Here is a 26,438-nt window from a genome sequence, read left to right as displayed (position 1 = left end):
TAGGTTGCCAAGATTTCAAAATCAGGAGATTTCATATAAAAATCTGGATTTTTGGCTTATCATTAAAAAACAGCAGCAGTGGATCTGGCAAACTGGGCCTGCATTCCCACCTGGTAACAATTGGCTGGAACCAAGGAGCAGCTACCTCACTGTGGTTGAGACATGAGCTTTCTGTCCCACCACAGTCCCCACTAGACTCACTCTACTTGTTTAATTTTTGTTACCTCCACGTGGCCCTTTTAGACAACTCCTATGCCTTAAAATGCCATACTACTGTAGAGTTTGTGGGGAAAAAAGAAGAGGGTGTTCTCAGAACAGAGATTTAAAAATACATATTTCACAAGTTTACAGAATATAAGACAATGGGAAGCAAGTTTCATTTCAATGAAACATTCGTGCAAACCAAAGGAAACTCATTTTCATAATTAAACGTTTTTTAAAATAGTAAATCCAGAACTGATGACCCAGCCTTACAGAGTGGTTCAACAATCTTTATATTGGTTTTCAATCAGCCACCTATTTCTCTGAAGCCCAAAATAGATGCTCATGTCAAAGTATTACTCAGATTTTGTTCCTTCACATGTTAACACTTCTACACTTCCTTTCTAGAGCTATCATGTACTTAAGTGAAAATGTACTGTAATATGAAAATAGGATACGCCTTCAAGGTAAATTTTAAAAGTCAACATTTAAGATGCATGAATATTATCACAGCAAAAATTCATCTTTACTGACTCCACATGTATGCCACCATCAGACATTTACATTAAATAGACATTTACATTACATTTACATTAAATAGACATTATTATGGGTTCAGATGACCCAAAAAGTCATGGCATATTTCTTTACAAATGATTATCACCTAAAAGCAGATGTCTATGACACAGTCACCATGCACTTCTTTATATTTACTTTTTTTTTTTAATGAAAGCAATTGCAAGGAGAATATCTTTTACATTTCATTATTCCCAATCAGTCACAACGACACAGCATTTCTACCTATTAATGGATTTTTAAAACAAATTAAAAATACCCTATTTAGCAGAGGGAAGAAACGGCCTTTTCATTTCATCCGACTGTATTAAAAACAGGCTATCTCTGACATATTACTACAGTACAGAAATGCTTACATATCACGCAAACTGTAGTACGTACGCTATGACCAGTCATATGCCAACTAATTTAGATCAACTATAGTATAGTGTTTTTACATCATGTTTCATCATTGCACCACATGCTTGAAAGATTATTTTTTAAAGTGTTTCCTTCCGAAAGGAAGCATTTTTCTTCCATTTTTACCTAAAGAATGTAATCCCTGAACATATGCCAAATTTACTTCACAATCGGACTTTAATTCCCAAATTCTCTTGATTCTTAGCAACTTGCACAACAACTTCAAGTAAACGGTTCACAAAATCGTAATGATCATACTGTAGCATTCCTTAACTCCTAGGTGAATAGAAAAAAAGAAAATACCATAAACATGAACTCCATAAAGGCAGTCTTAAGCCTGAATGACAGTATATTTCTTATGGGAAACATTTTTCCCTAATTTCCATTATGACTGAAATTTGAGCAATTAGAAATAGACACCTGGAACTCAGTTGTTAATTTATCTCTCCCCACCCCTTTCACACTTTTCTTCAAATCATTTCTTAGGATGCATCTGAAAGATATGATCTTATAGGATGCCCTGCATATAAAGGGCACTGAACCAGTGTTCACATTACTTTCTTTAAAATGCCTTGTTGTAATCCAAGACTAAACTTACTTTCTTTCTTTTTTAAGTATATAGCTTTAGGGAAAAAAAATGGAAATTTCTCAAATAATTACTGAGTAAAATGATTAAAAAAACAAAAATTAAAACAAACATTCTAGGGAAAGTATATACTTCATTACATTCATGCTGATTTGCCTTTTATACCATCTTAGAAAGGGAATTTTATGAAATACACAATTCCCTCCCATGATGACCAAAGCTTTAAGCTAGTCTCCTCAGGTTCACACCATGGCAGCTGACTGTAAATATGTAAAGCAGTTCTGGAAGACTCACAATTTACAAATTTTTGTTTCTACTTAATTGTTTTAAGATGAAAAATAAAGTGTGAGATAATGGATGTTTTAGTTCATCTGTGTTTTATGGAGAGAAAACTGTTACTGTCACTTAACTCCTTCTATTAATCACTGCTTTCTAGAAAAGAATATCTCAAAGTAGGCTTATATTGAAGCTCATTTTGGCATTCTGCAGTTGTAAAAAATTTAAAAGATCAAAAGTACAGGACTGCTGGCACATACAGGAACAGGGATTATCAGAATACTCAGAAGGTAAGCAGCAGTTGGTTTATTAAGAAATTATTTAAAATAACTGTTTACACAAGTTAAAACAACCAACTTCTCACTTTTACTAAAAGGATGTCTTCAATATAATGAACATCCAAGCTTTTCTGGTCATGAGAAAACCTGGAATATATTATACACGCATGAATGTGGCCCGGGATGCAGGATATGGGATGTGCTTCCTATCAACAGATTAACACTTCATTTTCATTACTCTAATCTCACCACAGGCTGTGAACACTCTCTTTTTCTTTTTTGAACAACAATGGTACATGAAAAACCAAGCTGACAAGCAGGCGGGGTTCATTAAATGCACAAGGCCCTTATTCCCATAACACATCTCACCTGTATGAGGCCAGTTTTCTGGCTTCCCGGCTGGCTACTGAAACAAGCTCTCCCAGATGTTGGAGTTTGAATTCTTCTTATCCCTTCCTACTTACATTATAATAGATGACAAAAATAAAGTAAAAATGAAAAAACTCTTCTCCACAATGAACAGTATTTAGTAATAATAGGACTGGTAACATATTTTAAGCTCCATTCAGTCCCATGATTACTTTCCAAAGTTGTCCAAGAGAACAAAGAAAAGTGGCTAGAAAGGGAAATTATGAGACATCTGAAATTTGAGTCAGAGAGACTCATCCTGGTGTCTCTATCCTAGCGTAATTCTAATTTATTTGAAGTAAGCTGTAGTCTCCCACTTGTTGAAAATGGCAATTCGCAAAATAAGAAACCATCATGCTATTTTCCAATGAATGACACTGACTTTCACCAAAAAGCTATAGTCAAGAAAGAAAAAAGGCTATATAGCATAGTATAAGGAATAATTACAACAAGATTCTTAGGATGGAGAATGCCTCTTTGGGGAAAGCCATCCACACACTCACTGCCTCTGAGGAAGTCATTAGCAAATCCTCAACATACATAGAATTAAGTCACCTAATTGTCACCAGCCAACCAATGGAGCAGGCATACACTTTCTGCATGTCTACACATTACATATAAATGCACTACCATAATGTGGCAATATGGGATTTTTAGTACTTTCAAGACAGTTAAGTCCTTCCACAAAGTTTACAGCCAGACTTTGGTTTTGGTTCTTTCTGGTACTCTAATATTTATACCTAAAAAAGAAAGAATAAAAGAAAAGCAATATTAAACAGCAGCTAACCTCGCTGACTCCAAGTTAGGTTCTGGCATGAGGTCAACAAAGAGAACGTTTGCAGGCATTCTCACTCAAGGACACTCTCATGAATATGCTCAGTGTATAATTACTCCCCATATCTTGCAGGTGACATCACAGCCATGTCCACTGACCTCCAGCACTGGCAAAGGGCACAGTAGTGGGCAGCTTTCTTAATCTTTGCCTGATCAGGTGTCCCAAATAGCCACCCTAATGATTTAAATCAATGAAATTCTTCTTGATTTAAATGTTAATGGAAAGGGAAAAAAACATAATTAAAATCCTCTAATGGAGATTCTCATTTTAATATTAGTTTTGTTATTATGTTAAGCCAGCTGAAAGCAATTACTTGTTGTCATGCAAAACATTCACTAACCTGTTATCTTCCTTTTCAGACACCCAGTTCAGGTACTCCGATCCTAAAATGTGAGCTCTGAAGAACTGTCTAGAGAACCAATAGCCACTAAAAGACACCTTAATAAAGTTGAAAAATTCATGACAGTCTCAAAAAAGCACAGCAGGTACAATACTGAAAGCTATGTCTTTCCCATACAGAATATGTTTCAGTCTTGTCGATTTTAACAATCTCTACACCTTGTTAGACAATGGGTTAAAATTTATTAAACACAAAACAGGAGTGAATCCTCCTCATGTGTTATGTATACTGCATGCTTTACATTCTAATCTCATAATACCATCCATTAATACTGGTCCTAACATCATTTCAATTCCTTTTTTAAATGTTTCCGTTAACTCTTATTAGCTGCAGTTTGTCTGAAAGAGTCATCCCTTCAACCTACTGCACTGCCCTTGGTATCTTTTCCTTCTTCTAGGGAAGTAAGCTCGTGTAGAAGTCTAACTGCACAAAACAATAAGTCCAAGAATTAGGTTTTTAAAAGAAGAAAAAAGGGAAGCAAAATCTCTCTTCATCTAAGTACTTTCTTATACAGGCTAAGGATCAAATTGAGCTGCCTTTCAGCACCTCTGAATGATAAGCCAGGGCCCCTGGTTACACGTTTTTATCATGCCCTTACTTAAAGAACCCTTCTACAGCAACACTCAGGACAGTCCTGTCAGCACTCACAGAGGACCACAACTGAGGGTGGCACCTCTCTCTCACGCCTCTGCCAGAATGATGTATTGGCAAAAGGATATTTATTCAATTACTGCTACGTTTCAGGTGCATTTCGATTCTCTTCTATTAAGGCAAAAGGGGCCAGTGAAAGTAAGGAGGAAATCAGAATAAGAGATGAGAAGAAAAGAGAATAAAGTGAGAAAGAAATTACCTCTATGAGAAAGGAAATAGGAACAGAATAACCTTGTATTTAGGTCATTAAGTAAATTTCTGCCAACCAAATGGGAATGAGATTTATAAATCAACACCACTCAATGACACATAAACCCTAAAGACAGTAGCGAAATAACATTACAGTTCAAAAGTATTGAGTAAATAAGACGTCAGATATGCTCAAGAGAATCAGTTGTTTCAATGAGTAACTTCCTACTGTTCAAGATTATTTTCATTTTCTTAACAGAGAGAAATGAAAAACTGATGGGCTTAATTAAAGAAAAACAAAAGGATATTATTTGGTTGTTAAAGGATCGATTCTTTTTTTTTAATTGGAATGATGATTAATAAGCTGAGAATTTGGTTCCTAAACTATCCAGTTTGAGTAATGTGTTGTTTTTCCACAAGCATTTCCATTAAAGAAAGCTCTGTGAATGAAGAAAACATACAGCGATTCCTCTCTTCTCCTGATCTCTGCACTTTGTGGCATGAAATGCTACATACAGCATTTGAACAGAATGACACTGCACACTGTCTTCACCCAAATGAACTCCAGTCATGAATTTTTCACCTGAGGGTTTGAATGTACACTGTGAAATCTGTGAGGCTTCCTACAGGGAATGTACAAATTAAAAAATAATCAATACTTTTATTTTTCCTATTCGTTAAACTTTCTTTAAACCTGGGGAGGAAGATGGCAGTACAGGTCAGGCTCAATGAGGAGGAAATGTGGGGACCCTGGATGTCATGGCCCCAGACGTCATTTCTGGGATGTCATCTGCACGTTTCAAAACTTCTTAGACCTTGAGCTCCTTAGCAGATTTTTTTCATTTTATTTTTTCTGCATCTTTACCAGTTTTTCTTATAGGAAAACATTCCCTCTATTACCCAATGTTTTGTTTCTATGTGAGGATATAAAGGCTGTTGTTTCTGAATTATGTCTCTTTTCCTTTGTTTCTCTAAAGCTTAAAAATAGATGTCAGAGTTTCTTCAAAGAGTCTTTGACTCCCTTTCTCCCTGTCTCCGGGGTCCTTCAGTAGATGAAGATCACCCAGCAAAATGTAGAAGCCAGCTGCTTTTCTGGAAATAAAAAATGGCATCAGCTTTGGCAGACAGTAGTGAGATCCATCATTTCCTAGGACCCCCAAACAACCTTCTGACCAAGGCCTGGAGAAGGGTGTCACTGAGCAGCACCATAAACAGACCACAAAAGCGTACCACCAAAGGTACAAGAGGATTTTCAAATGGCGAATTATTTCTACACGCATAACAAACCAGGCTCCAAACCTCACGTGAAAGGAAATCTTGGAACCATTATATTCCATGTTCTTTGGATAATAACAAGCAGGGAATCCCACAGAAAATTTCTCTCACTGAAAAAGTCAACCTACCCGATTCACTCTGTTTTCTCTACAACCACAAAGTTCTCTGACAGCACTCTGTGGGGAAAAAGGAGTTAATTCCTAGATCGATTCAAACACTAAGGTTCAAATTATGGACACAAGGTAAAAGCAAATTCCAATTTCTTTTCCTCTTTCCTTTTGATATATGTGCTAATCTAGAGTGCCAAGTTCAGAAAATACCTCTTGGGCTATACAGAATCATTAGCTATTCACGTTTATAAGGAAAATCCTCTCAAAAGCTTTGGATAGATGACGGCAGACGCCCAGTGCAACTTTCTTTAAGTGAGTGTGTGTAATGCATACAAGGTAGAGAGACGGAGGCACTAGAATTTGTGTTTTTCATTCAAGTGGATGACGCCAGCTCACTATCTGTAACGGACTGTTCCTTTGGAATCAGCTCCCTGTGTCACAACGACCTGGCAAACTTGAATGCTTTCACTATCACTGGAGTCCTTGCAATCCTGCCTTGGTTGTGACCCATTCACTTCTGCCCCAACTTCTCAGAGATGCCTTACTCAGCACCTAATTAGTTAGGGAGGATTTGCCTCGGCTCTTAACCCTAACATGGGAGTGGAAGGATGTGCTGCTGTGGTAGCCCAAATCTGTCCTGTCACTGCATTAATCAGATTTCCATAAAGCTATGCATGAATAATTGGATTTATCAGTGAATGTGAATATACACTCATAAATATAATTATTAAAAATACCTACAATTATAGATAAGATATCTGCACCTTAGAGGGATTTATTTTTTAACTGCAGTTACTTGACTCACCTTAGCAAAAAGCTTTACAAATTACACAAACATAATGGACCTGTTTGAAGATGACAGAAAGGTGAGAAAATTAAATAATTTCAAAACGATCACCTACTGTGTTCAAATTCATTTAAATGAATCATGTTGAAAATAAACTATAATTTGTGCACAGATTTTTAACATATACAAAATACACATCTGAGAATATGTTTGTGCATGCTTTATTTGCATTAACATTTACATGTACATAGAATACCATATATATAAACTATTACTTTCCCACTGCATTACAAATGAGACAGTATCTCTTACGTGAAGTCTGCATGTTATCCATAGACCTTCAAAGTTTAGGACAAAACCAAGCACCTGTCTCTATGCTACAATTTGTATCTTAACAAATACAAATACCCAAATATTCCTACTTTAGTGTTACGTTATCAGAAAACATACTGAGAATTATATTAGAATATATGTCTATTGTTAAAAATAAAACATTACCACTCAAATTAAGAGGGGCCTAAACTGGAGGTTGTAGCCTAGTAATTCAACAGGCTAAAACTGCATGCCTCTTAATATAATATAAATATTTATTTTAGCATTAAGACCACAAGTTTAGTCAATTTAATCCTTTTTTAGTAAGACAAGATCATCCAAACATACCAACTGTAAGGAAGGGAGTAAAAAGGGAGAAAACTGCAGAAAGCAAGCTAGGGATGGATGATGCCTGGCAATGAAAGTCGTTTTCAAAGACCATTAACTATCAGCTGCTTTACTAAGGGCTTTGATTAAATAAGAATATACATCTGATGTAAAAAGGGCTGTCTATTTGAGTGGGACAGAGTTTAGAATAAAAATGCGTTGTATGAACTATAAAGAAGACCCAAACCACAATGTACAATTAGGCGTCTGACTCGTAATACTATATATATATATATATATATATATATATATATGCCTTTTAAATGGCTAGTGAATAAATACTCAAAACAATGAGGTGGGGGGAACAAAACCATTTTCATTTAAAAATATAGATTCCAGAAACTGAGATTGTTGGCCTATATGAATAGAAAAAAAAGATTTCTTGAGGAAAATTCATATTGAGCAGTGTTTTAAATTGATTCTTGCAATGTTATTATACATTTCTTATAATATATTTTATTTATCATTTCTCTGAAAGGTGCTAGATTTTTATATTAGTAAGAAAGTTTGCTTTTACTCTGTCATATCTCTGGTGAGCAGATGCTCTGGTATTAATGTAAATCGTTGATTTAATTTTTAGCTTTCTTGGTTTGCCCCTCACCTACCTAGAAAATGATTTCTCTGGTGATAACTAACACATCATGCTAATGAGAGAATCTAATGCACAATAGAAAAATGTCACTACTAATAATATTTGCATGAAGTTAAATAAAGCAACTGTAAGAGAATGTCAGACAGTTGTTCTTTAATAAGACACAGTTTCACAATGAAATTATGTTGTTAATTTTGTTACATCATCGGGTGAATCCTAAATTACTACATAATGATGCAGAGAGTCATTCATAATCCTAACTTAGTATTTCACTCAAGTATGAAAAAAGACCTTATTAAGGGATCTACATTTTATTTGAAACAGGTTAAATATACCTCACCAATAATAAAAGGTAAATGTCTCTAGTAACACATTAAATGTGGGCTATAGCTACTTACCTTTATGGTTTCCTTTCTGAAAAGATTTTTAAATAGACTGGACTATTACATCCTTTGAGATAGCTACAAGAATTTTATTTACTATTCTCTCAAATGCACAAAATATTTATACAAATAGAAGAATTGCTTCCTCAAGTGTGATTAAAAAAAAAACTTTGAAAAGCAAGCCTCATTTTTTGCTTTTAACAGTACCTTGTGAAACTAAAATAGGCAAAAACAAGGTTCTTTCTCCACCTGTCACTGATCAAACTGATCCAAAGAAGAACTCCCTTTACACAAGTGTCATACCTTTTAAGGTTCTCAAATACTCAGCTATATCCATAGAAATAATTTGAGAAAATCATACTTCAGTATAGAAGAAAAAATGTACAGGCACAGGAAAATGTAGTCAAATAGTCTTCACTTGAACTTTAGGGGCACATACTTCATCCCACTAAATCTAAATTGGCTTCAGATTGTGATTATTTGTTACTATTAGACAGAATGAAAGATGTACATTTAAGCAGATCCAACTTTGCTCATATGAAACAAAAGACAAAGATTTTTGTATCCCTACTTCCTAGTTTACTAATAGAACACATAAAACTAGATTATTAAATTTCAGTATTCATGAGACATTTCCCACAAGTTTCTCTTTAGTTAAATACTGGTGGTAAATTATCTGTAACTCAGTTTTGAAACCTTTTATAGCAGCCCTACTAGTCAGACTTTTCAAACATCTAAATAAATAATCAGGAAAATATTAGTTTTTATACTATTAAAGAAAACTTTAAAAGAAAAATAGCCCAATACATTTTATTCATTTCACAAGCTAAGTAAATTTTACTTAGAAATAAAATAATCATAATCTAGAGAAACCTCTTTATGCCTCAGCAATGAGATGTACAGAATTGTACACATTTGATTAAACTGGACAAACTTTTACCTGTAACAAAAGCTAGCGTAACTGTATATATTGAAAGTAATACTCATTTAAATGGCTGGCTTCAAGAGATATCACAGATATAATTTCAATAAGTCTCTCTCACACAGACACACACACACACACACACACACACACACGTGCTGAATCAGCATTGCTGATGAACTATAGGTAAGAAAAACAAACATATTAAATATGAACAGCACACATACTTTCACTCACATAGTTTGAACTTAAGTTTGTGTAATATTTATACAAACTAAAATGTCATCTTGAAGAGAAAAAAAATGTAAGCTCATATCATCTTTTACATGCTTTCCAAAAATGCACAAGAGGTAAACATTCAGTGACCATGACAGAAAAAGGTGGGTTGGGGGGATAGGAGTGATTGCTAACTACATCAAAACCAAAAAAAAAAGAAAACATATTTAAAACTGTGATTTCTCTCCCTTTGTTGTACTACTCTATTTCATAAATAGCATAATATTATACAGTTTTAATAGCATCCATTAAGCATAAATTAGTTCCCTATATTTCTATTCTCTCCATGTAATCACCGATGCTCATCATTACACATATATGCACACACAGGTACACACAAAATATCCACACAGACAGCTGGATCAAAGACATCATAAATTTTCCTAATTCTGACCCATCATTTATATTATTTACTTTTATTTGTTTTTTAGTTAAAATGTTTTCCATGACAAAATCTCCTTAGATTCAAATCTACTTGGAAATGGGCTAGTGCCAAATAAGCAATCTAACACCATCTATGTGGTTCAATAGCCATTTATCAATTGATCATTATCTCTATCTGGTTTTATTAACTCTTTTCTAGCTAGAGGGAGACGTGAGCCAATCTTCCCTTCTAACACACACACACACACACACACACACACACACACACACACACACACGACCTCCACTAACTCAAGGAAAACCCTGAAGGTGACATCTAGTTTTTAAAGTGAAGCACAAGTTATTTGGTACTAAGGTTAGCGAAAACACTCTGCATTCCAACATGAGAGAGCCACCCAGGCAGGGACGCGTGGCAGAAAACACCTCTCACAGCACTCTGCAGTGACAAGGAGAATCTCTGTGTGGAAATGAACTTTTCACTTGAAAGAATGGGAAATTGCACATGAAGAGTTACTTATTGGGTTTATGTTGATTGCATTTAAATCCCAGCTTACTGTATCAGCAGTAATCAGGGTCCCTCTACAGGATATGTCAAAATACACCTTATTCAAATGCATTTATCCTATCTAGAATTGTGTGCTAAAACTGTTCTCTAGCTAAATGCTACAAAACCCTGGTTGTAGGTATTATCGCTTGCAAATGTATTTCTAACCTTGTAGTAGTTTACAGCCTGGCAAATTGTTTTTTTTTATTATTATCAACAACTTTAAATATCTAACTAAAGTATTTAATTTTCGTGAATTCTTACAAACAAAAGGTTTTTTTTTTTAAAAAAAAAAAAAAAAGCAAGCAGTTGCAGTATTTTTTTCCTCATGAGTGGCACAATATTTCTTAATAACCTCCATCAACTTAAAATCCAAGTATATTTGTCAATAGTACTTTCGTGCTGTGTGGATGATAACATCAAACTAACTTGCTTTGTGTGGGTTTGGTGTAGGCTTTGGAAAAGCAAGACGTGTCTAGGAGGGAGGCACCAGGGAACTTCCCTCCCTCACTTGAGCACAATCCAAGATGAAAGTTTCTGGGTTGTGTCCCCTCCGCTTCCTCTCACCCTCGCTCCCCCGCGGAGCCAAGGAGCCAGCAATTGTGCAAGAGGAGCCCGGCGCACAGGGCGCGTATCACGGAGCGCATGGTACGAGCCGCCGGCTCCGGTGATTAATTATCAGTAACCGATGGCCTCGCGCTACCACGTCGGCTTTCCCAGCAGAGCCAGCAAGCCGAACGCCTCCAGCGCGGCCGGGACGGAGGAGCGGCTCTGCGGAAGACGCCGAGGCTGCGCCCGAGTGAGTGCGCCGGCGGGCCGGCGGGCCGGCGGGCGGGCGGGAGAGCGGGCCGGAGCCGGCGAAGGGAACGCAGGGGCGGGCGCAGAGGGCTGGCTGGCAAGGAGGAGCGGAGCGGAGGAGCGAGGACCTAGCAGCACAGCCCGCCACGCACGCCGACTCCTCCAGCAACTCTCGGCGCTGGCAGCCAAGACTGCACAGCCTCCTCTCTTCTCAGGTCTGAACGAAGCTGCCTCCAGCCACATGAAGTCAGTAGGGCTGTTCTGAGGGGCCCCTAGATTTTATGACTGTTTTTTAGGTTGCGGAACCTACTCCGAGAGAGCAGACACTTTGGACGAAGTGATTCATATTGATAGAAAGATACATTTGTTGGGTGGTGGCTTTTTTCATTCTCAACAGAAAACAAAGAAATAAATTAAGTCTTCCCCTGACCCAGACTGTACTGTGAAACTTTTCAAAAATGTCTCTGCTTTCTTTTACTTCAGTATCCTTTCCCCTTTTTCTTTTAAGACGCCCTTAGGGAAACCACGAAGTAACCCTGCACATTCCAGTAACACAGTTATGACAAAGCAGAGCCTAACTAGGAAGTGACCACATTTTTAAAAATATTTAGAAAGAAAAACACCAGAAACAAAAGTGCCCATAACAATTCAAGGTTTCTTAAAAAAAAAAAAAAAAAAAAAATCAAGAAAGAAAGTAACTTACCTGTTGGGACATTCTGAATAAGAGGTTAGTATCAGCGTTTTGCCATGTCCCCATGAACCCTGGTTCAGCCGTAGTCGTTCTGGTTCCGAACTGCATGGAGTTGTCAGTACAGGAGTCTCTTAAAGTCAAGTCTCTTGCCCTCTTTGGCTCTCTGTCTCTCTGTGTCTCTCTTTCTCTCACATCCACTTCTGCCTCTTCTGACTGAAAAGTGAAGGTGGATTTTTTGAGCCTCTTGGCAGCCAGTAGCAGGAGTGTAGTGTAGTTAAGAAGCTGGCTGAACTGTGCATTTCATTTGGGAAGGGGGAGATTTGGGGGAGGGAGGGGGTCAGAGCTTCTTTCGCACCTTCTGCACAGATATCCCTATCATTTATGCATAGATTGTGACTCCCCAAGCTTGTCTTTGCTCAGTTTAACAGCTGCCTGTCAGGTGTGCAGGCGGCACTGGAGACCCAACCATCAGCTTCAAACTCTCAGCCACTGCATGTCATTGGATAGCAGAGCTAAGAGTCAACTGCACTGTTCCACTGTCAGGCACCAAATGACACCCTGCACTAACCCCTCTCCAGATATACAGATAGATACACACTTATGCACACTCCAGGCAGCACCACAATCACAGTGCACAGGGCGAGGGGAAGCTAGGGCCCTTCCCCGGTAATTTTTTTCAACAATGCTTTCTGATATAACACATAATATCTGACACCAGTCTTTGCTTTAACATTTGTAAAACTGTGATACTTAAAATTTTTTTTAATTACACTGAAGAAAGTAAAATATTCAGCTGTAAGAGAATGTAAAGTTGGCTCAGTTATGGTCTAAATGTTAGCTCCTGAAAGTTGTATCGTATGTGCTGGGCTATTTATAACTGCACAGAAACTCCTAAATAACGTACATAGAGATGTGACCTTATACTCTGAAGAGTAAGTAAATAAGCCTAGCAGTTTTTATAACATAGAAGATGCACAATAAACATTTGCCAAATATAAATATATACTATTTAATATCTAGTACCTCAGGCTATTAATTACTAAACTGGATGTTAGCTAATGAGAAACTGAATGGCAAAGGAAAAAAGTATACCTTTTCTTAAAGCTCAAAAGTAGAAAAAAATCCTTTGTTAAAGTTCCTAGATGAAGCATCTGCAATATCCTTTCAAATCACAAGAAAAGAGAAAGATAAACAAAAAAAGCCTGTCCCATTTCAGGTAAAAAGTAATGAATATAAGAACTCCATTTTTTATTCAAGATCTCTGTGGAAAATTCTATAACGTTTTCCTGCCCGATGAAATACACCCTTGATAACATGTCGTATTTTTAATTAAACAAGTCTTAAAACTGCTCACCTATTTATTAGGTAGTATTTGTCTGCCTTATTTATGGAAAAGCAGCACTGAACAAAATGCACTGTACATAAACAGTAACTTCAGAATGGAAAGCTAAATTCATGCCATCTCATAAAAGTAGTCAGCAGGAAAAAGCCATCCTTCCTAAACTTAAAATGTAAGGAACATTAATCTTCAACCACCTACAAATATCGAGGACAAATGTACCACTCTCCTTGCTCCTTCTTAACTCAAGAATAACAATAAACCTTACTCTCTGAAACAACAGAAGAAACAGAAAAGAGCTTCAATAGCAGCTCTGTGTCATTAGTGGACAATGAGAAAAGATGAGAAAACGTACACTATGTTGACACAAATGTGCCTTCCCCTCTAGAACCGACATCTCCTGAAAGCTTTTCTGTTAAACTTCCCTCCAGTTCACCACCATTAAGCACAAAAAAGTCTCAAAAGAAGCAAATTCAATATCTGAGAGGAAACAAACAAGAACCCAAAGAATTGTTGCCTTAAAATATATTAAGTCCACCTGTGGTCAATAAAAATATTCTTGCTGAGGGGAGGGCAGGAAAAGCCCCTACGAGTCAATTGTCAACAGTGACTGTACCTTTACTGCTAGCTATTACCCACTTACACTCCCTCTAAAATTTGCTAGCCTCTTGATTTCTGAAGTGGCACTCAGTGCCTCAGTCAAGCTGCCTGCTCAGCTCCTGACCTTCCCACTAATGGCTGTTATTTGTGGGAGGCTTAAGGACACTGTCAATAGCAGGCTTCCTCCTCCTTCCACTCAGGCTCTGTTGTATCGCTTTGCCTGTGTGTTTTTGCCTGTGTGTTCTCTCTCGCCTCTCACTCGCCCTCTCCTTGTCTCTTTCTCCCCCTCCTTCACTCCCTCTTCCTCTTTTTCTAGCCCCCACCCCTTTTTTTCTCAGTCCTGCAGTCCTCTTCTTTCCCAGGTATCCTACCCACCACCCCACACACACACTAACAACACAAAAATCAACTGGCATGCAGCAGCAAGCACCTGCAGTAATAGACTCTTTTATTAAAACTGTTATTCTGCAAGACTTGAAATTCCCCGTGGACCGGGCCATGTCAAAGCCGATATAATTAACTAGAGGCTCAGCAACGGATCAATTACCAGACAAGCAAGTGATAGTGAAATCAATGAAAGATCATCAGCCACATTATCAGTGTTGCAACTCATTAGGGCAAAACTGAGAAATGTGCTCAAAGCGAGCCCAAGCAAGGTGGCATTACAAAACAAAGGGCTAATTTGGAGACCCTGCTGCGAACAATCTGTAACAGAATTAGCCTTTTTTCCCCCTAAACTGCACAGCTCCGTAACTAAATGTGACAGACTGAGAGAAGCAGTTTATTAAGACACCAACCCCAAGTTTATTTAGTTCATAAACTCTCTCCTAGAAAATCAATACAGTCTGTACAGGGTTATTAGGCTGACTAGCTAATACATCCAAATCTAGTCTGCCCAGCCAGCAGTCTTCTGACAAAATGCTACCCAGTATAGGCAAACTGAGCTCCTTCAGATATCATGGACTGAGGTGGCCCTGGCTGAAACAGGTCTGCAATATAACATGTTATTGCCACAACACAAGCCTTAAAAACAGCAGGATATCTTTCTAAGTTTTAAAAAATATTTTTTCATAAATACACAGTACTGCACCTGCTAAACGGATTTGCTCAAACAAAATCTTAACTACTTTGTAACACAAGTTTACAAAGAGGACAAGCTTTGTTACAAAAAGAGACAACAATTAATCCAGACTCAATAATAAATAAATTTTAAGTTTCTCTAACACTCATTTTAAAATAAATATTTGAAAGGAACATTTGACCCCTCTAGAAATAAATCCCCAAGATACATGATCTGAACTTCCACATATAATATACTGTGTAGAACATTTGATGTTAGGATAATTTCTATCTAGCAAGTGGGACATCTGTATCGTTTTACAGGCACAGGTACAAAAAAATACACCTACAAGGCACAAATATGTCTTTTGAGTTTTTTTCACTGGCTACATGGTCTGACAATTATGGAATAACTCTGGAATCATTTTATGAAAATTATTTAAAACTAGAAAGAAGAAGACAAGTATTACTTCCACAATAATTGCTTTTTGCTGCTGATTCTGAGTACTTCAGGTTAAAGAATCAGAAGTACTTAAAGGCCATATGTTGGCTTTCCCACATTTACTGATAGTGAGAGATGGACCATGGAAATTATGAAGTCCACCAAACTAGGTTTCACCGCATCCAAGTTAAAGACATTGTGTGAATGTGAATACCTCCCCCACACCACACCACATAAGTAAAAATAGACTTACACAAAGAAACTCAAAAGCATTTTACAATGGTAAAATAGATTGGAGAACTGAAGGGGAAAAAAGAGACAATGGCTCTGAAAGTGATTTCTGATGTTGATGATGTTTTAACGTTTAAAATCTTCCAAGAAAAGGAATGCACTATAACATGCCTTTCATATACTGGCTCTAATACACTAAATCCTAAACTTAAAAAGAAACCTTTATTTTCACATAACTATAGTAAAATTCAATTTATAGATTGCTGTAATTAAACATTTTCCCTGTAACTTTTGAGCTGACACCTTATTAAGCATTTCATAGCTCATGTTTTTGAGTAATCTGTAAAAAAGTCAGACATATATATTCTAAACCTGTGCTATAGGTGCCATGTTTTGGATAGTAATTAAAAGTTGTAATTGCAGGAAAATTTTACTTTTTAAAACCTTTTTGCATATAACTACACACTGTGCATGTACCCTCAATGAGATCCAATTAGTTACAAAAAATTTGCATTTCAGTTAGTGTGGGATAACAAGACTATAGGGAGGCACAATGCAATTCCACCAGCAGAGTAAAAAAGTGTGTTCTTTCTTGTTAGCTCTGTAAGCAATAATTCCCACAACCAACTGTTTAAAATGTTACTGATCTTTTCAGTACTTGAGTATTATGGTGGGTTTTGGGCTTTTTCCTCCATTTCCTGTAAAAAAAAAAAAAAGAAAAAAGAAAAAACCCATGTTGGTGTAAAAAAATCAGCCACAATGAATACATGAAAACGCAAGTGAGCAAAGAATTTTGTTTTGCATGTATGTTTGTAGGGTGTTTTCTTTGAGGGAAGGGGATATAACCTATGTTTTCTTCTTTCTACTTCATTTATTTAAAAGCACATTGCTTTCATAAAATAAGTTATGTAACTGCAGGCAAAAAAACCTCATTGAGTTCTATGTAAATATATATAATTTTATGATAAAAGCATACATTTACTGCACTGAGAAAGTACTCTAGGATTTTTATTTTTTCTGTCTCCAACAATGTAAATCCTGCACAAATATAAAATAAATGTGTAGTTTTTGTATACAATTTAAGAAGCATCTCTAGAACTTCTGCTGGTTCACAGAACAATACCTGTAATTCCCTGGGTTGAGTTCAGCAACTGTTAACAGATTCTATAATCTGTAATGTGCTCTGCCTTTGCTCTTCTTTTATTCACTATTCATTTTCAAGGCTTGGTTAAGTACAGAGCTGGGTTAAAGATCAGTGGTTTTTCATGTGACACATGCTGGTATTCATCTAATGGCTTGTCAAGACAAAACTGTCCCTGTTCTTGCCAAAATAATAAAAATGACGCTCCACATCGCATGACAATCAGCACTTCCTTATGGCGAAACAACTCAAGCTTTTGTAATTCATTTATTTTATAGAAAAAAATGTTAAAAACTGGCTAACCAATCTTATATGTGGAATCAGGTTGCCATTCTCAAAGCAGAGTTTTAAAATGTTTTGCCCTCTCTTAATTCTAGAGCAACATGTAAACTAGTTTCTAATCAAATCAGACTTTACCATATAAAAATAATGCTGAAGATACAAATTCATATGGCATTAAGGTATATAACTTAATATATGCAAATTATGCAGCAGGCTGGACTCAGTCACAGAAGTGGGGGAACCAACTGAGGAAATGTCATTTTTCTTGAGAACAAAGTATGGGACTTTGCTTTCCAACATCTGCTGGGCTGTGTGAAATGTTAACAGATGTCTTAAGTGAAAAAAGAAGTAATAAAGGAAACCTCTTCTGAACAGATAATCCACCCAAATTTCCATATTCCTGAGGAAAGAAGTTGACAGCAACCTTTTTCCCTTGTGAAACCTGCCATCCTTACTTTATTGTGTAAAGTTTCATTTTCTATGTGAAGTTAAGGGGAAAAAATTTTTGACTCACTGTAAAGAAATGAATAGAAAAGAAGTAAAACAATAATTTCAATTCAGGTTTTCCCTTTGTAAAAAATTATATTGTAATTTAAGCTGCCTGTTTTCCCTGGACTCACCTATGTAAATAGATGGAAAGACAGTAAAAAGTTCACCTCCTCCCGCCCAAAAAAAAAGAAAACTACACGCACAAAGATGAAATATTACTCCACTATGCTTACATTAACTCTGTTGGCATGGAGTGGGAAGAAGGAGGAAGAGTAAAGAGTAGCTTGTAAGATAAAGTTCTGATATGAAGCCATCTCTACTCATGGAAGTACTCATCTTCACAATTAAGATTCACCTATCATTAGCCAGGCGTGGTAGCAGGCACCAGTAATCCCAGCTACTCAGGAGGCTGAGGCAAAAGAATCGCTTGAACTTGGGAGGTGGAGGTTGCAGTGAGCCGACATCACGCCACTGCACTCCAGCCTGGGCAAAAAGAGTGAAACTCCATCTCAAAAAAAAAAAAAAAAAAAAAGATTCACCCATCATTTACACCTAAGTCCCTGCACTCTCCCACTGGCTCCTAATTTCCTTTCATTACTATCCTTATGAGAGATGAAAAACTCCTCTTAAAACAGCCAAGTGTTCCACAGCAGTAAAGTCTGATATTCCTGAAACATTTTGGAGAATACCAGTTGGATCCCTGTATTTAAACTTTAAGGAACCTGGACAACTACTTTCCTAGTTAACAATTCTCTTTTGTGTTTCAATTTATAGATGACCCAGCCAAGCCTAAATGTAGCAGCCTTTAATTCCAATTAACATGTTGATGCATGCATGCCAACTACTGGATCTAACCTAGTGCCTATCTGTGAATGAATGAACTATACACCTATCTGCTTCTATACGTCTTCCTCTTTGGAAACACCTATATTCTATTGCTTATTCTCTTAAAAACCTGGGACATGAATTTGGGTTAACAGCTTATAGATGAACAAATTCAAAGTGCTCTTAAGGGTCTTTACAGATTCAAATAAGGAAGGAAAAAGCTTGTGTCATTTCTGATTGCCAGCCTCAATCACTGGCCCCTCTCTCATTATAAGAGTCCATTAGAATTATACATGTTACTTCATATTTACAACTCTACCTTCTCCAGAGGGTTCTGGCCACCTTGACTGGGCATTTCAACATACAGAAGGCTTCATCAAAACAGCCTGAAGATTTCAAGGGGCAGGATCATGGTCCAAGTTGCAAATGAGATATGAAGGCATGCCTTCAGTTTTCAGTTGGTTTGGTTTTTGCCAAAGTATCGTGAGTATTGTATGGTCCAATGTTCACATATAAGAACATGATATCCAAGCCCGTGACAAAAGAAAAAATAATAACCACTCACCTACAGGGAGGGAGAAAGCTTGTGTACTGAAGACTTCATTACATGCCCTTAGACCAACAGAGGAAAATAGGCCTTCTAACACAAGGTTGGAGAAGGACACAGGGTCAAATCACTTTAAACAGTGGCACAAACATCCTCCATAACTAAATATTATCTAAAAGCTTCACCCTTCTCAGCAAAAGCGAGAAACTGCTCTAGCTGACACGTGTGTCTATACCAACTAAAACAATCAATGTAATACAGTATCTGCTGACAGCCTAATCAGGGGCTCAGTTTCATAGAAACATATCAAGGAAATATCCAAAAGCCATAATCCCTTGATGCACTACAAAAATTTTAAAATAAAAGGATTTGAGTAGGGTATGGTAGATGAGGTAGTTTACAAAATGTTAGGGAAATGATGAATCCTTAGACTGAAGATATTTGCAGATAATAAAAGCAGCTGAGGTCAGCATGAATCTTGTGCCTACAAAAGGTCAAACATTTTACCTACCTTGTTTTGGTTTAAAAAAAGAAAAGTGACTTTATTAATCTCCTCTCAAGTCCAAACAGTAACAGTGGCTTCTTGTTACCAAACCTATATTCAACGTTTTATGAGAAAATCTAGCAGGAAAGAACCAGTGATGGCTTTACTTAAATGAATTTAAAAAAAAAAAAAAAAAAAAAAAAAACAGGCTGGGGGCACACACAACGGGAAATTAACATGAACATGAAAGTTGCAAGAATTACAAAGGTAATGTTAATTTTTTTGTTTTTTGTTTTTGTTTTGAGACAGGATCTCACTCTGTCTTCTAGGCTGGAGTGCAGTGCCGCAATCTCAGGTTACTGCAAGCTCCACCTCCTGGATTCAAGCAATTCTCCTGCCTCAGCCTACCGAGTAGTTGGGATTACAGGTATGCGCCACAACCCCTGGCTAATTTTTGTATTTTTTGGTAGAGACGGGGTTTCACCAAACCCTGACCAGGCCAGGCTGGTCTTGAACTCCTGGCCTCAAGTGATCTGCCCACCTTGCCTCCCAAAGTGCTGGGATTAGAGGCGTGAGCCACCATGCCCAGCCAAGATAATGTTAATTTCTTTATTTACTTCCTTGTAAAGTCTGTGGACCAAGAAGCTTGCAGCCTCAGTAAAGGTGTCATAATAATGGTTTAAATTACTGTCAGAAAAGAAGATTGAGATTCACCAACATCCAAGAAAATCATGTTGCAGGCCAGGCGCGGTAGCTCACATCTGTAATCCCAGCACTATGGGAGGCCAAGGCAGGTTGATCACTTGAGGACAGGAGTTTAAGACCTGTATGGCCAACATGGCGAAATCCCATCTCTACTAAAAATACAAAAATTAGCCAGGCATGGTGGCGCATGCCTGTAATCCCAGCTACTCGGGAGGCTGAGGCAGGAGAATCACTTGAACCTGGGAGGCGGAGCTTGCAGTGACCCAAGATTGCGCCACTGCACTCCACTCTGTTTCCAAAAAATAAAAAAAGAAAGAAAAAAGATAACCATATTGCAAGACAGAGCTCAGTACCTTACAAAATTATTGAAAAACTCAACACTGCCTTTAGAATTATCACAGGAAGAAGCAACACTAAAAATGATACTCCCTCATATGCAATTTACAAACCTAACAAATAAACTTAAAAAATAAAATCCCAGCATACTTAAAGTTTCAAAAATGTTTATAGAAACAGAGTCTATTTATTATTATTGTTTATTATTATCATTTTTTTTTTTTTTGAGACAGTCTTGCTCTGTCACCCAGGCTGGAGTGCAGTGGCGCGATCTTGGCTCACTGCAATCTCCACCTCCCAGGTTCAAGAGATTCTCCTGCGTCAGCCTCCTCAGTAGCTGAGATTACAGGCATGCACCACCACGCCTGGGTAATTTTTGTATTTTTAGTAGAGACGGGGTTTCAACATGTTGGCCAGGCTGGTCTCAAACTCCTGACCTCATGATCCGCCTCCCTCGGCCTCCCAAAGTGCTGGGATTACAGGTGTGAGCCACTGGGCCCGACCTATTTTTTTTTTTCTTTTTGAGATGGATAATGGACACACTTTTGGCCTGCCTAGCTCTTTCACTCTGTTGTCCAGGCTGGAGTGCAAAGGCACCATCTCAGCTCACCGCAACCTCTGCCTCCCAGATTCAAGCAATTCTCCTGCCCCAGCCTCCCAAGTAGCTGGGAATACAGGCATGCACCTCCATGCCCGGCTTATTTTGTATTTTTAGTAGAGACAGGGTTTCTCCATGTTGGTCAGACTGGTCTCGAACTCCCAACCACAGAAGAGCCACCTGCCTCAGCCTCCCAAAGTGCTGGGATTACAGGCGAGAGCCACCACGCCCAGCTCGGCCTATTATTTTTTAAGAGATAGGATCTTGCTCTATCGCCCAGGCTAGAGTGCAGTGTACAATCATAGCTCACTGGAACCTCAAACTCCTGGCATCAAGCAACCCTCCCACCACAGCCACCACACCTAGCCTTTTTTTATTTTTTTTTTCCTGAGACAGAGTCTCACTCTGTCGCCCAGGCTGGAGTGCAGTGGTGCAATCTCAGCTCACTGCAAGCTCCGCCTCCCAGGTTCACGCCATTCTCCTGCCTCAACCTCCCAAGTAGCTGGGATTACAGGCACCCGCCACCACGCCCAGCTAATTTTTTGTATTTTTAGTAGAGACGGGGTTTCACCATGTTAGCCAGAATCATCTTGATTTCCTGACCTCGTGATCCATCTACCTCAGCCTCCCAAAGTGCTGGGATTACAGACGTGAGCCACTGCGCCTGGCGTGTTTTTTTTTGTTTTTTTTTAAAGATGGGGTCTCGCTATGTTGCCCAGGCAAGTCTGGGAACTCCTACTCTCAAGCAATCTACTGGGCTTGATAGAGACTATTTATATACATACATATTTAAATCGAAAAATGTTGAAACAGAGCAAATGTTCATGAACTTGGAGATTGTTTTCCAAATTAAGAAACCCAAAAGATGCCAGAAACCTATTAACAGCAAGTTAAAAATACGAAGACTTAACAGGTCCCTTAGAAGATCTGCATAGTGATTGCCTTTGATGGAGAATAGTGGCTGGGCTAAGGGACACTTTTGGGGTTCAGGTAGTGTTATGTATCTCCATCTAATTGGTGGTCCTGGGTATATTCACTGTGTAAAATTTATCAGGCTGTACACTTTTATTTATGCACTTTTCTGTAAGTATGTTAAACTTCAGTTTTAAAAGTTTACTACTAGACCTATTAATATAGTACTATTATTAAAAATAGTGATAACAATAAACTAGCCCTAGAACAATAGGAAACAAAGAATAGAAAAAGGAAAAGAGAAGTAAGTGCAGGTGGGGAGAGAAACAATAGAAGGCAGATACTTTATCACATTCAAAATCATTCAAATAACCATCATTAAATCTACTTTCAATGATTTCTTCAGAGGCAGGAAGTGTTAGGAAGCAAATAAATACCTGAGTTTCATAGAATGAGGATGAGTATGAAAGACAGTAAAAGAGTGGCAGAAAGAATAGGTGAGAGATATATCTTAACTAGGTAATCAAAGCATGCGAGTGTGTCCAAGTAACTTAAAGGGGAAAAAAAAAACCAACATACCTCAATTTGAGATGTATCAACCCCACAACATGGGACCTTGAAATATGCTGGCCAGTCTTGCTCACTAAGCCTGTCCTCTGATTTGTAATTAAGGCTATGTGGAGGTGGGGTGGGCCCAAGGTGTGCCTATTGAGAGATTGGGAAAGGAAATTACATATGCCCACAAAGTATTACTTAAAAGCACTGAGTACATCAAAACTTTTTTTTTAAGAAATTGCAAATATAACACACCAATGACCAACTAAACACACATTTTTTAAGAGTTAATAGTTTCTAAGGCTGATAGTAGCCAACAGCTAAATAAACTTTGGTGAGAACTAAAGTAACAAAGTGGGAATAACTGAATAATTTGCTAATTGATAATGGATACACTTTTGGCCTGCCTAGCTCAATTTCTTACTCCCTTTTCTTCCACTTAATATGACACTTTTAACTGCTGTTAGGGAATACTAATCACCCCCCCATCCTCCCGTCCCAGCCCCCCACCCTGCTCCCTTGCCAAGTACAAGAAGCTGTGGAGAACACAAAAATTAAGACATACTCCTTGCTCACAAGTTTACAATCTAGTACAGGAGATAAGCCATGAACAAAACAACCTTAACAAAAACAGAATAGGAAAAGAAACAAGAGCAGAATTCCATACAACTTAAGAGATCCCTTCCAGCCAGTGTGGTTTAAAAAAAAAAACCTTCTACGCCGAGGCACTCTCACACTGAGCGTCGATTATATTCCTAGAGAAGTAATACAGTTTGACTGGAACATAAGGGAAGATGTACATAGAAGAACAATCAGTGAAATGGATGCAGTGGTTGATAGGAACTATTATAAAAGTAAGGTCCTATACTCTGCTACAAAGAGTTGCTACTTAGCCTGTTATCTACCAATAGTCCAAACTACCAAAAGCTTCTCAACAGCAGTAACGTCTGATCATTATTTTACTCCAAGAAGATTTATCTGGCAACAGTATGACAGATGGACTGAAGTGTGAAAAGACAAAAGCAGGGTCCAATTAGGAAGACATTAAAATAGGCCGGGCACGGTGGCTCACGCCTATAATCCCAAAACTGTGGAAGGCCGAGGCGGGCAGATCACCTGAGGTCAGGAGTTCGAGACCATCCTGGCCAAAATGGTGAAACCCTGTCTCTACTAAAAATACAAAAAAAGTTAGCCAGGTGCAGTGGTGCATGCCTGTAGTCCCAGCTACTCGGGAGGCTGAGGCAGAGGAATCACTTGAACCCAAGAGGCAGAGGTTGCAGTGAGCGCAGATTGTGCCATTGCACTCCAGCCTGGGAAACAAGAGCAAAACTCCATCTCAATCAATCAATCAATAATCTGGGTAAATTACTAGCAATACGGCTGGAGAAAAAAAAAAGGACAAGATACAAAAGATACTGTGAAGATAAAATCAAGGGGACCAGAATGACTGCAACAAATGAGAAGTGTCAACAATGACACTACAGTTCTAATAGTCTGAGCACAGGAAAATGGTAGCATTATCAACAGAAAGGGGGATGAACTAGTTTGTGAGAATATATAGCAAGTTTAGTATAGGGGGAACCACGGATCATGCAGATAACCAGGCAACTGGAAATGTTAGAAAACAGATTGATACTGAAGTTATCACATCCAGCAGCCATCTACACAGACCTGACACAGGAGATAAAACAAGTGGCCAAGGTTAGTATCTCAGGGGATATCCACGGTTATTAGGGGAAAAGACAGAAGGAACAGTTAACAGGAGCATCGTTGATTGTCCAACGTTCCACATGATAAGGGAAAACAGTTAACAGGAGATAGGATGCTTGAGAGTTTTAAATGATCTAAAACAACAAGACTTATATTTAGGGTATGGTTAAAACCAAGTGAAATAGTAAGTAGAAGCAAATACAGTAAGAGCAAACCAAAAGGCATGGGAATAATAAATACCAAAATCAGAATAGTGCTTAAGGATGGAAAATGGGGAAAGGCAGATAGGGAGATTGACAGTGACTAACACAGTATAATTTAAATGGTAACTCTAGTCTTCAGATGTGTTTGTACATTATTAGTTCCTAAACTTGGGTCAATGAGTGTTCAACATACCATTCTTCGTGTATATTTGTGGCTGAAATATTTTATTAGGCTTTGTGCCATAAGAGTGAATGTCTTTGTAGACTGATAGGTATACAAAATCCATATTGCAGAGGAGTTAAGAAGTAAGCAAACTGTGAAGACAAAGAGGCAGAAAAGATAAAACATTCTTTGGAGAAATTCTGCAAAGAAAACAAGTAAGAGAAACGTGGTCTGAAAAGTTAGAGGAGCTCGGACAGGTTGTGTTCATAAGTTGGCAGTTTGTTTTTCACTACAGGGAAAAAAGAGACCATCACAGGCAAAGGGGACGAAGCCAGCAGAGAAAAGGATATTGAAGATCTAAGCCAGAGGGAAAATGGTATGAAAGGGTCCGAGGAGAGAATATGATCAAGAGCACAAATGAAAAGGGTGCCCCTGGAGGGAGAAAAAAGAAACCCTTTTTTTTCCCCTCAGAAACCAAAGGAAAGAGATACAGAAAAAAAATCTGTGGTTAAGAAATACATATATTAAAACTGCTCATGTTAGAAAACCAATTTATTACCAATCTCTTCCACTAAACTGTACACTTCTTAAAAGAGATAGAATTTATCTTTTTGTTGCTAATTCAGGGTCTAACAGGGTGCTCAATAAATGACAGCTACATGAACAAAATAATCATCTGAGAAAAGTTAAAGATGGGGCTATCTGCTAAGAGAGACCTGATAGGAAGGAATCGAGGAGTACTAGAAGGGAGAAAACATTGGGTCCAACTGGAAAGGGTAAAATGAAACTCTGCTATAATCCCAGCACTTTGGGGGGCCGAGGTGGTCGGATCACCTGAGGTCAGGAGTTTGAGACAAGCCCGACCAACATGGAGAAACCCCGTTTCTACTAAAAATACAAAATTAGCCGGGTATGGTGGTGCGTGCCTGTAATCCTAACTACTCAGGGGGCTGAGGCAGGAGAATCGCTTGAACCTGGGAGGCGGAGGTTGCGGTAAGCCGAGATCACGCCACTGCACTCCAGCCTGGGCAACAACAGCGAAACTCCATCTCAAAAAAAAAAAAAAAAAAAAAAAAAAAAAAAAAAAAAAAAAAAAAAAATGAAGCTCTGAATCACTAAGAAATGAGTAACAGAAATGGCAAATAGTAGAACTCAGCCTGGGTTCCCACAAAAGCGTGAGAAGTAATAAACAAACTGACTGGGTCTAAGAAAGTATAGCTCAGAGTTCCCAGTTTGGGAAGTGAAATACTTAGAACCAGCAAGGAGTTCTCGACACAAAGAGAAAAATACCTTGCTCTAAAACATACACCATGCCAGGTGCGGTGGCTCATGCCTGTAATCCCAGCACTTTGGGAGGACAAGGCAGGTGGATCACCTGAGGTCAGGAATTCAAGACCAGCCTGGCCAACGTGGTGAAACCCCGTCTCTACTGAAAATATAAAAATTAGCCAGGTGTGATGGTACACGCCTGTAGTTCCAGCTACTTGGGAGGCTGAGGCACGAGAATCGCTTCAACTCAGGAGGTGGAGGTTGCGGTGAGCTGAGATCACGCCACTG

At 38.2% G+C, this 26,438-nt stretch overlaps 1 protein-coding gene and 1 long non-coding RNA gene across 4 annotated transcripts in view; one reads left to right on the top strand and one right to left on the bottom strand.

The window, feature by feature from the left end:
* The window catches only part of BNC2 (basonuclin zinc finger protein 2), a 456,779-nt gene that overhangs the window by 297,958 nt on the left and 132,383 nt on the right, over positions 1–26,438 (bottom strand). For all 3 annotated transcript variants that reach the window (XM_063609162.1, XM_055294185.2, XM_063609164.1), the window contains exons 2-3: positions 22,830–22,955; positions 12,273–12,473 (exon numbers count right to left, since the gene is read on the bottom strand). In XM_063609162.1, coding sequence (XP_063465232.1) covers positions 12,273–12,473; positions 22,830–22,955 — 327 coding nt within the window. The remainder of the gene's footprint in view (positions 1–12,272; positions 12,474–22,829; positions 22,956–26,438) is intronic.
* On the top strand, positions 11,278–12,112 carry LOC129490374 (uncharacterized). The gene is made up of 3 exons (XR_008660227.2): positions 11,278–11,419; positions 11,495–11,570; positions 11,785–12,112. It is a non-coding gene; the product is annotated as an uncharacterized lncRNA (long non-coding RNA).

The sequence above is a fragment of the Symphalangus syndactylus genome, chromosome 9, assembly GCF_028878055.3.
Source record: "Symphalangus syndactylus isolate Jambi chromosome 9, NHGRI_mSymSyn1-v2.1_pri, whole genome shotgun sequence".
Taxonomy (NCBI): Eukaryota; Metazoa; Chordata; class Mammalia; order Primates; family Hylobatidae; genus Symphalangus; species Symphalangus syndactylus.
This window is presented reverse-complemented; position numbering and strand designations above follow the sequence as displayed.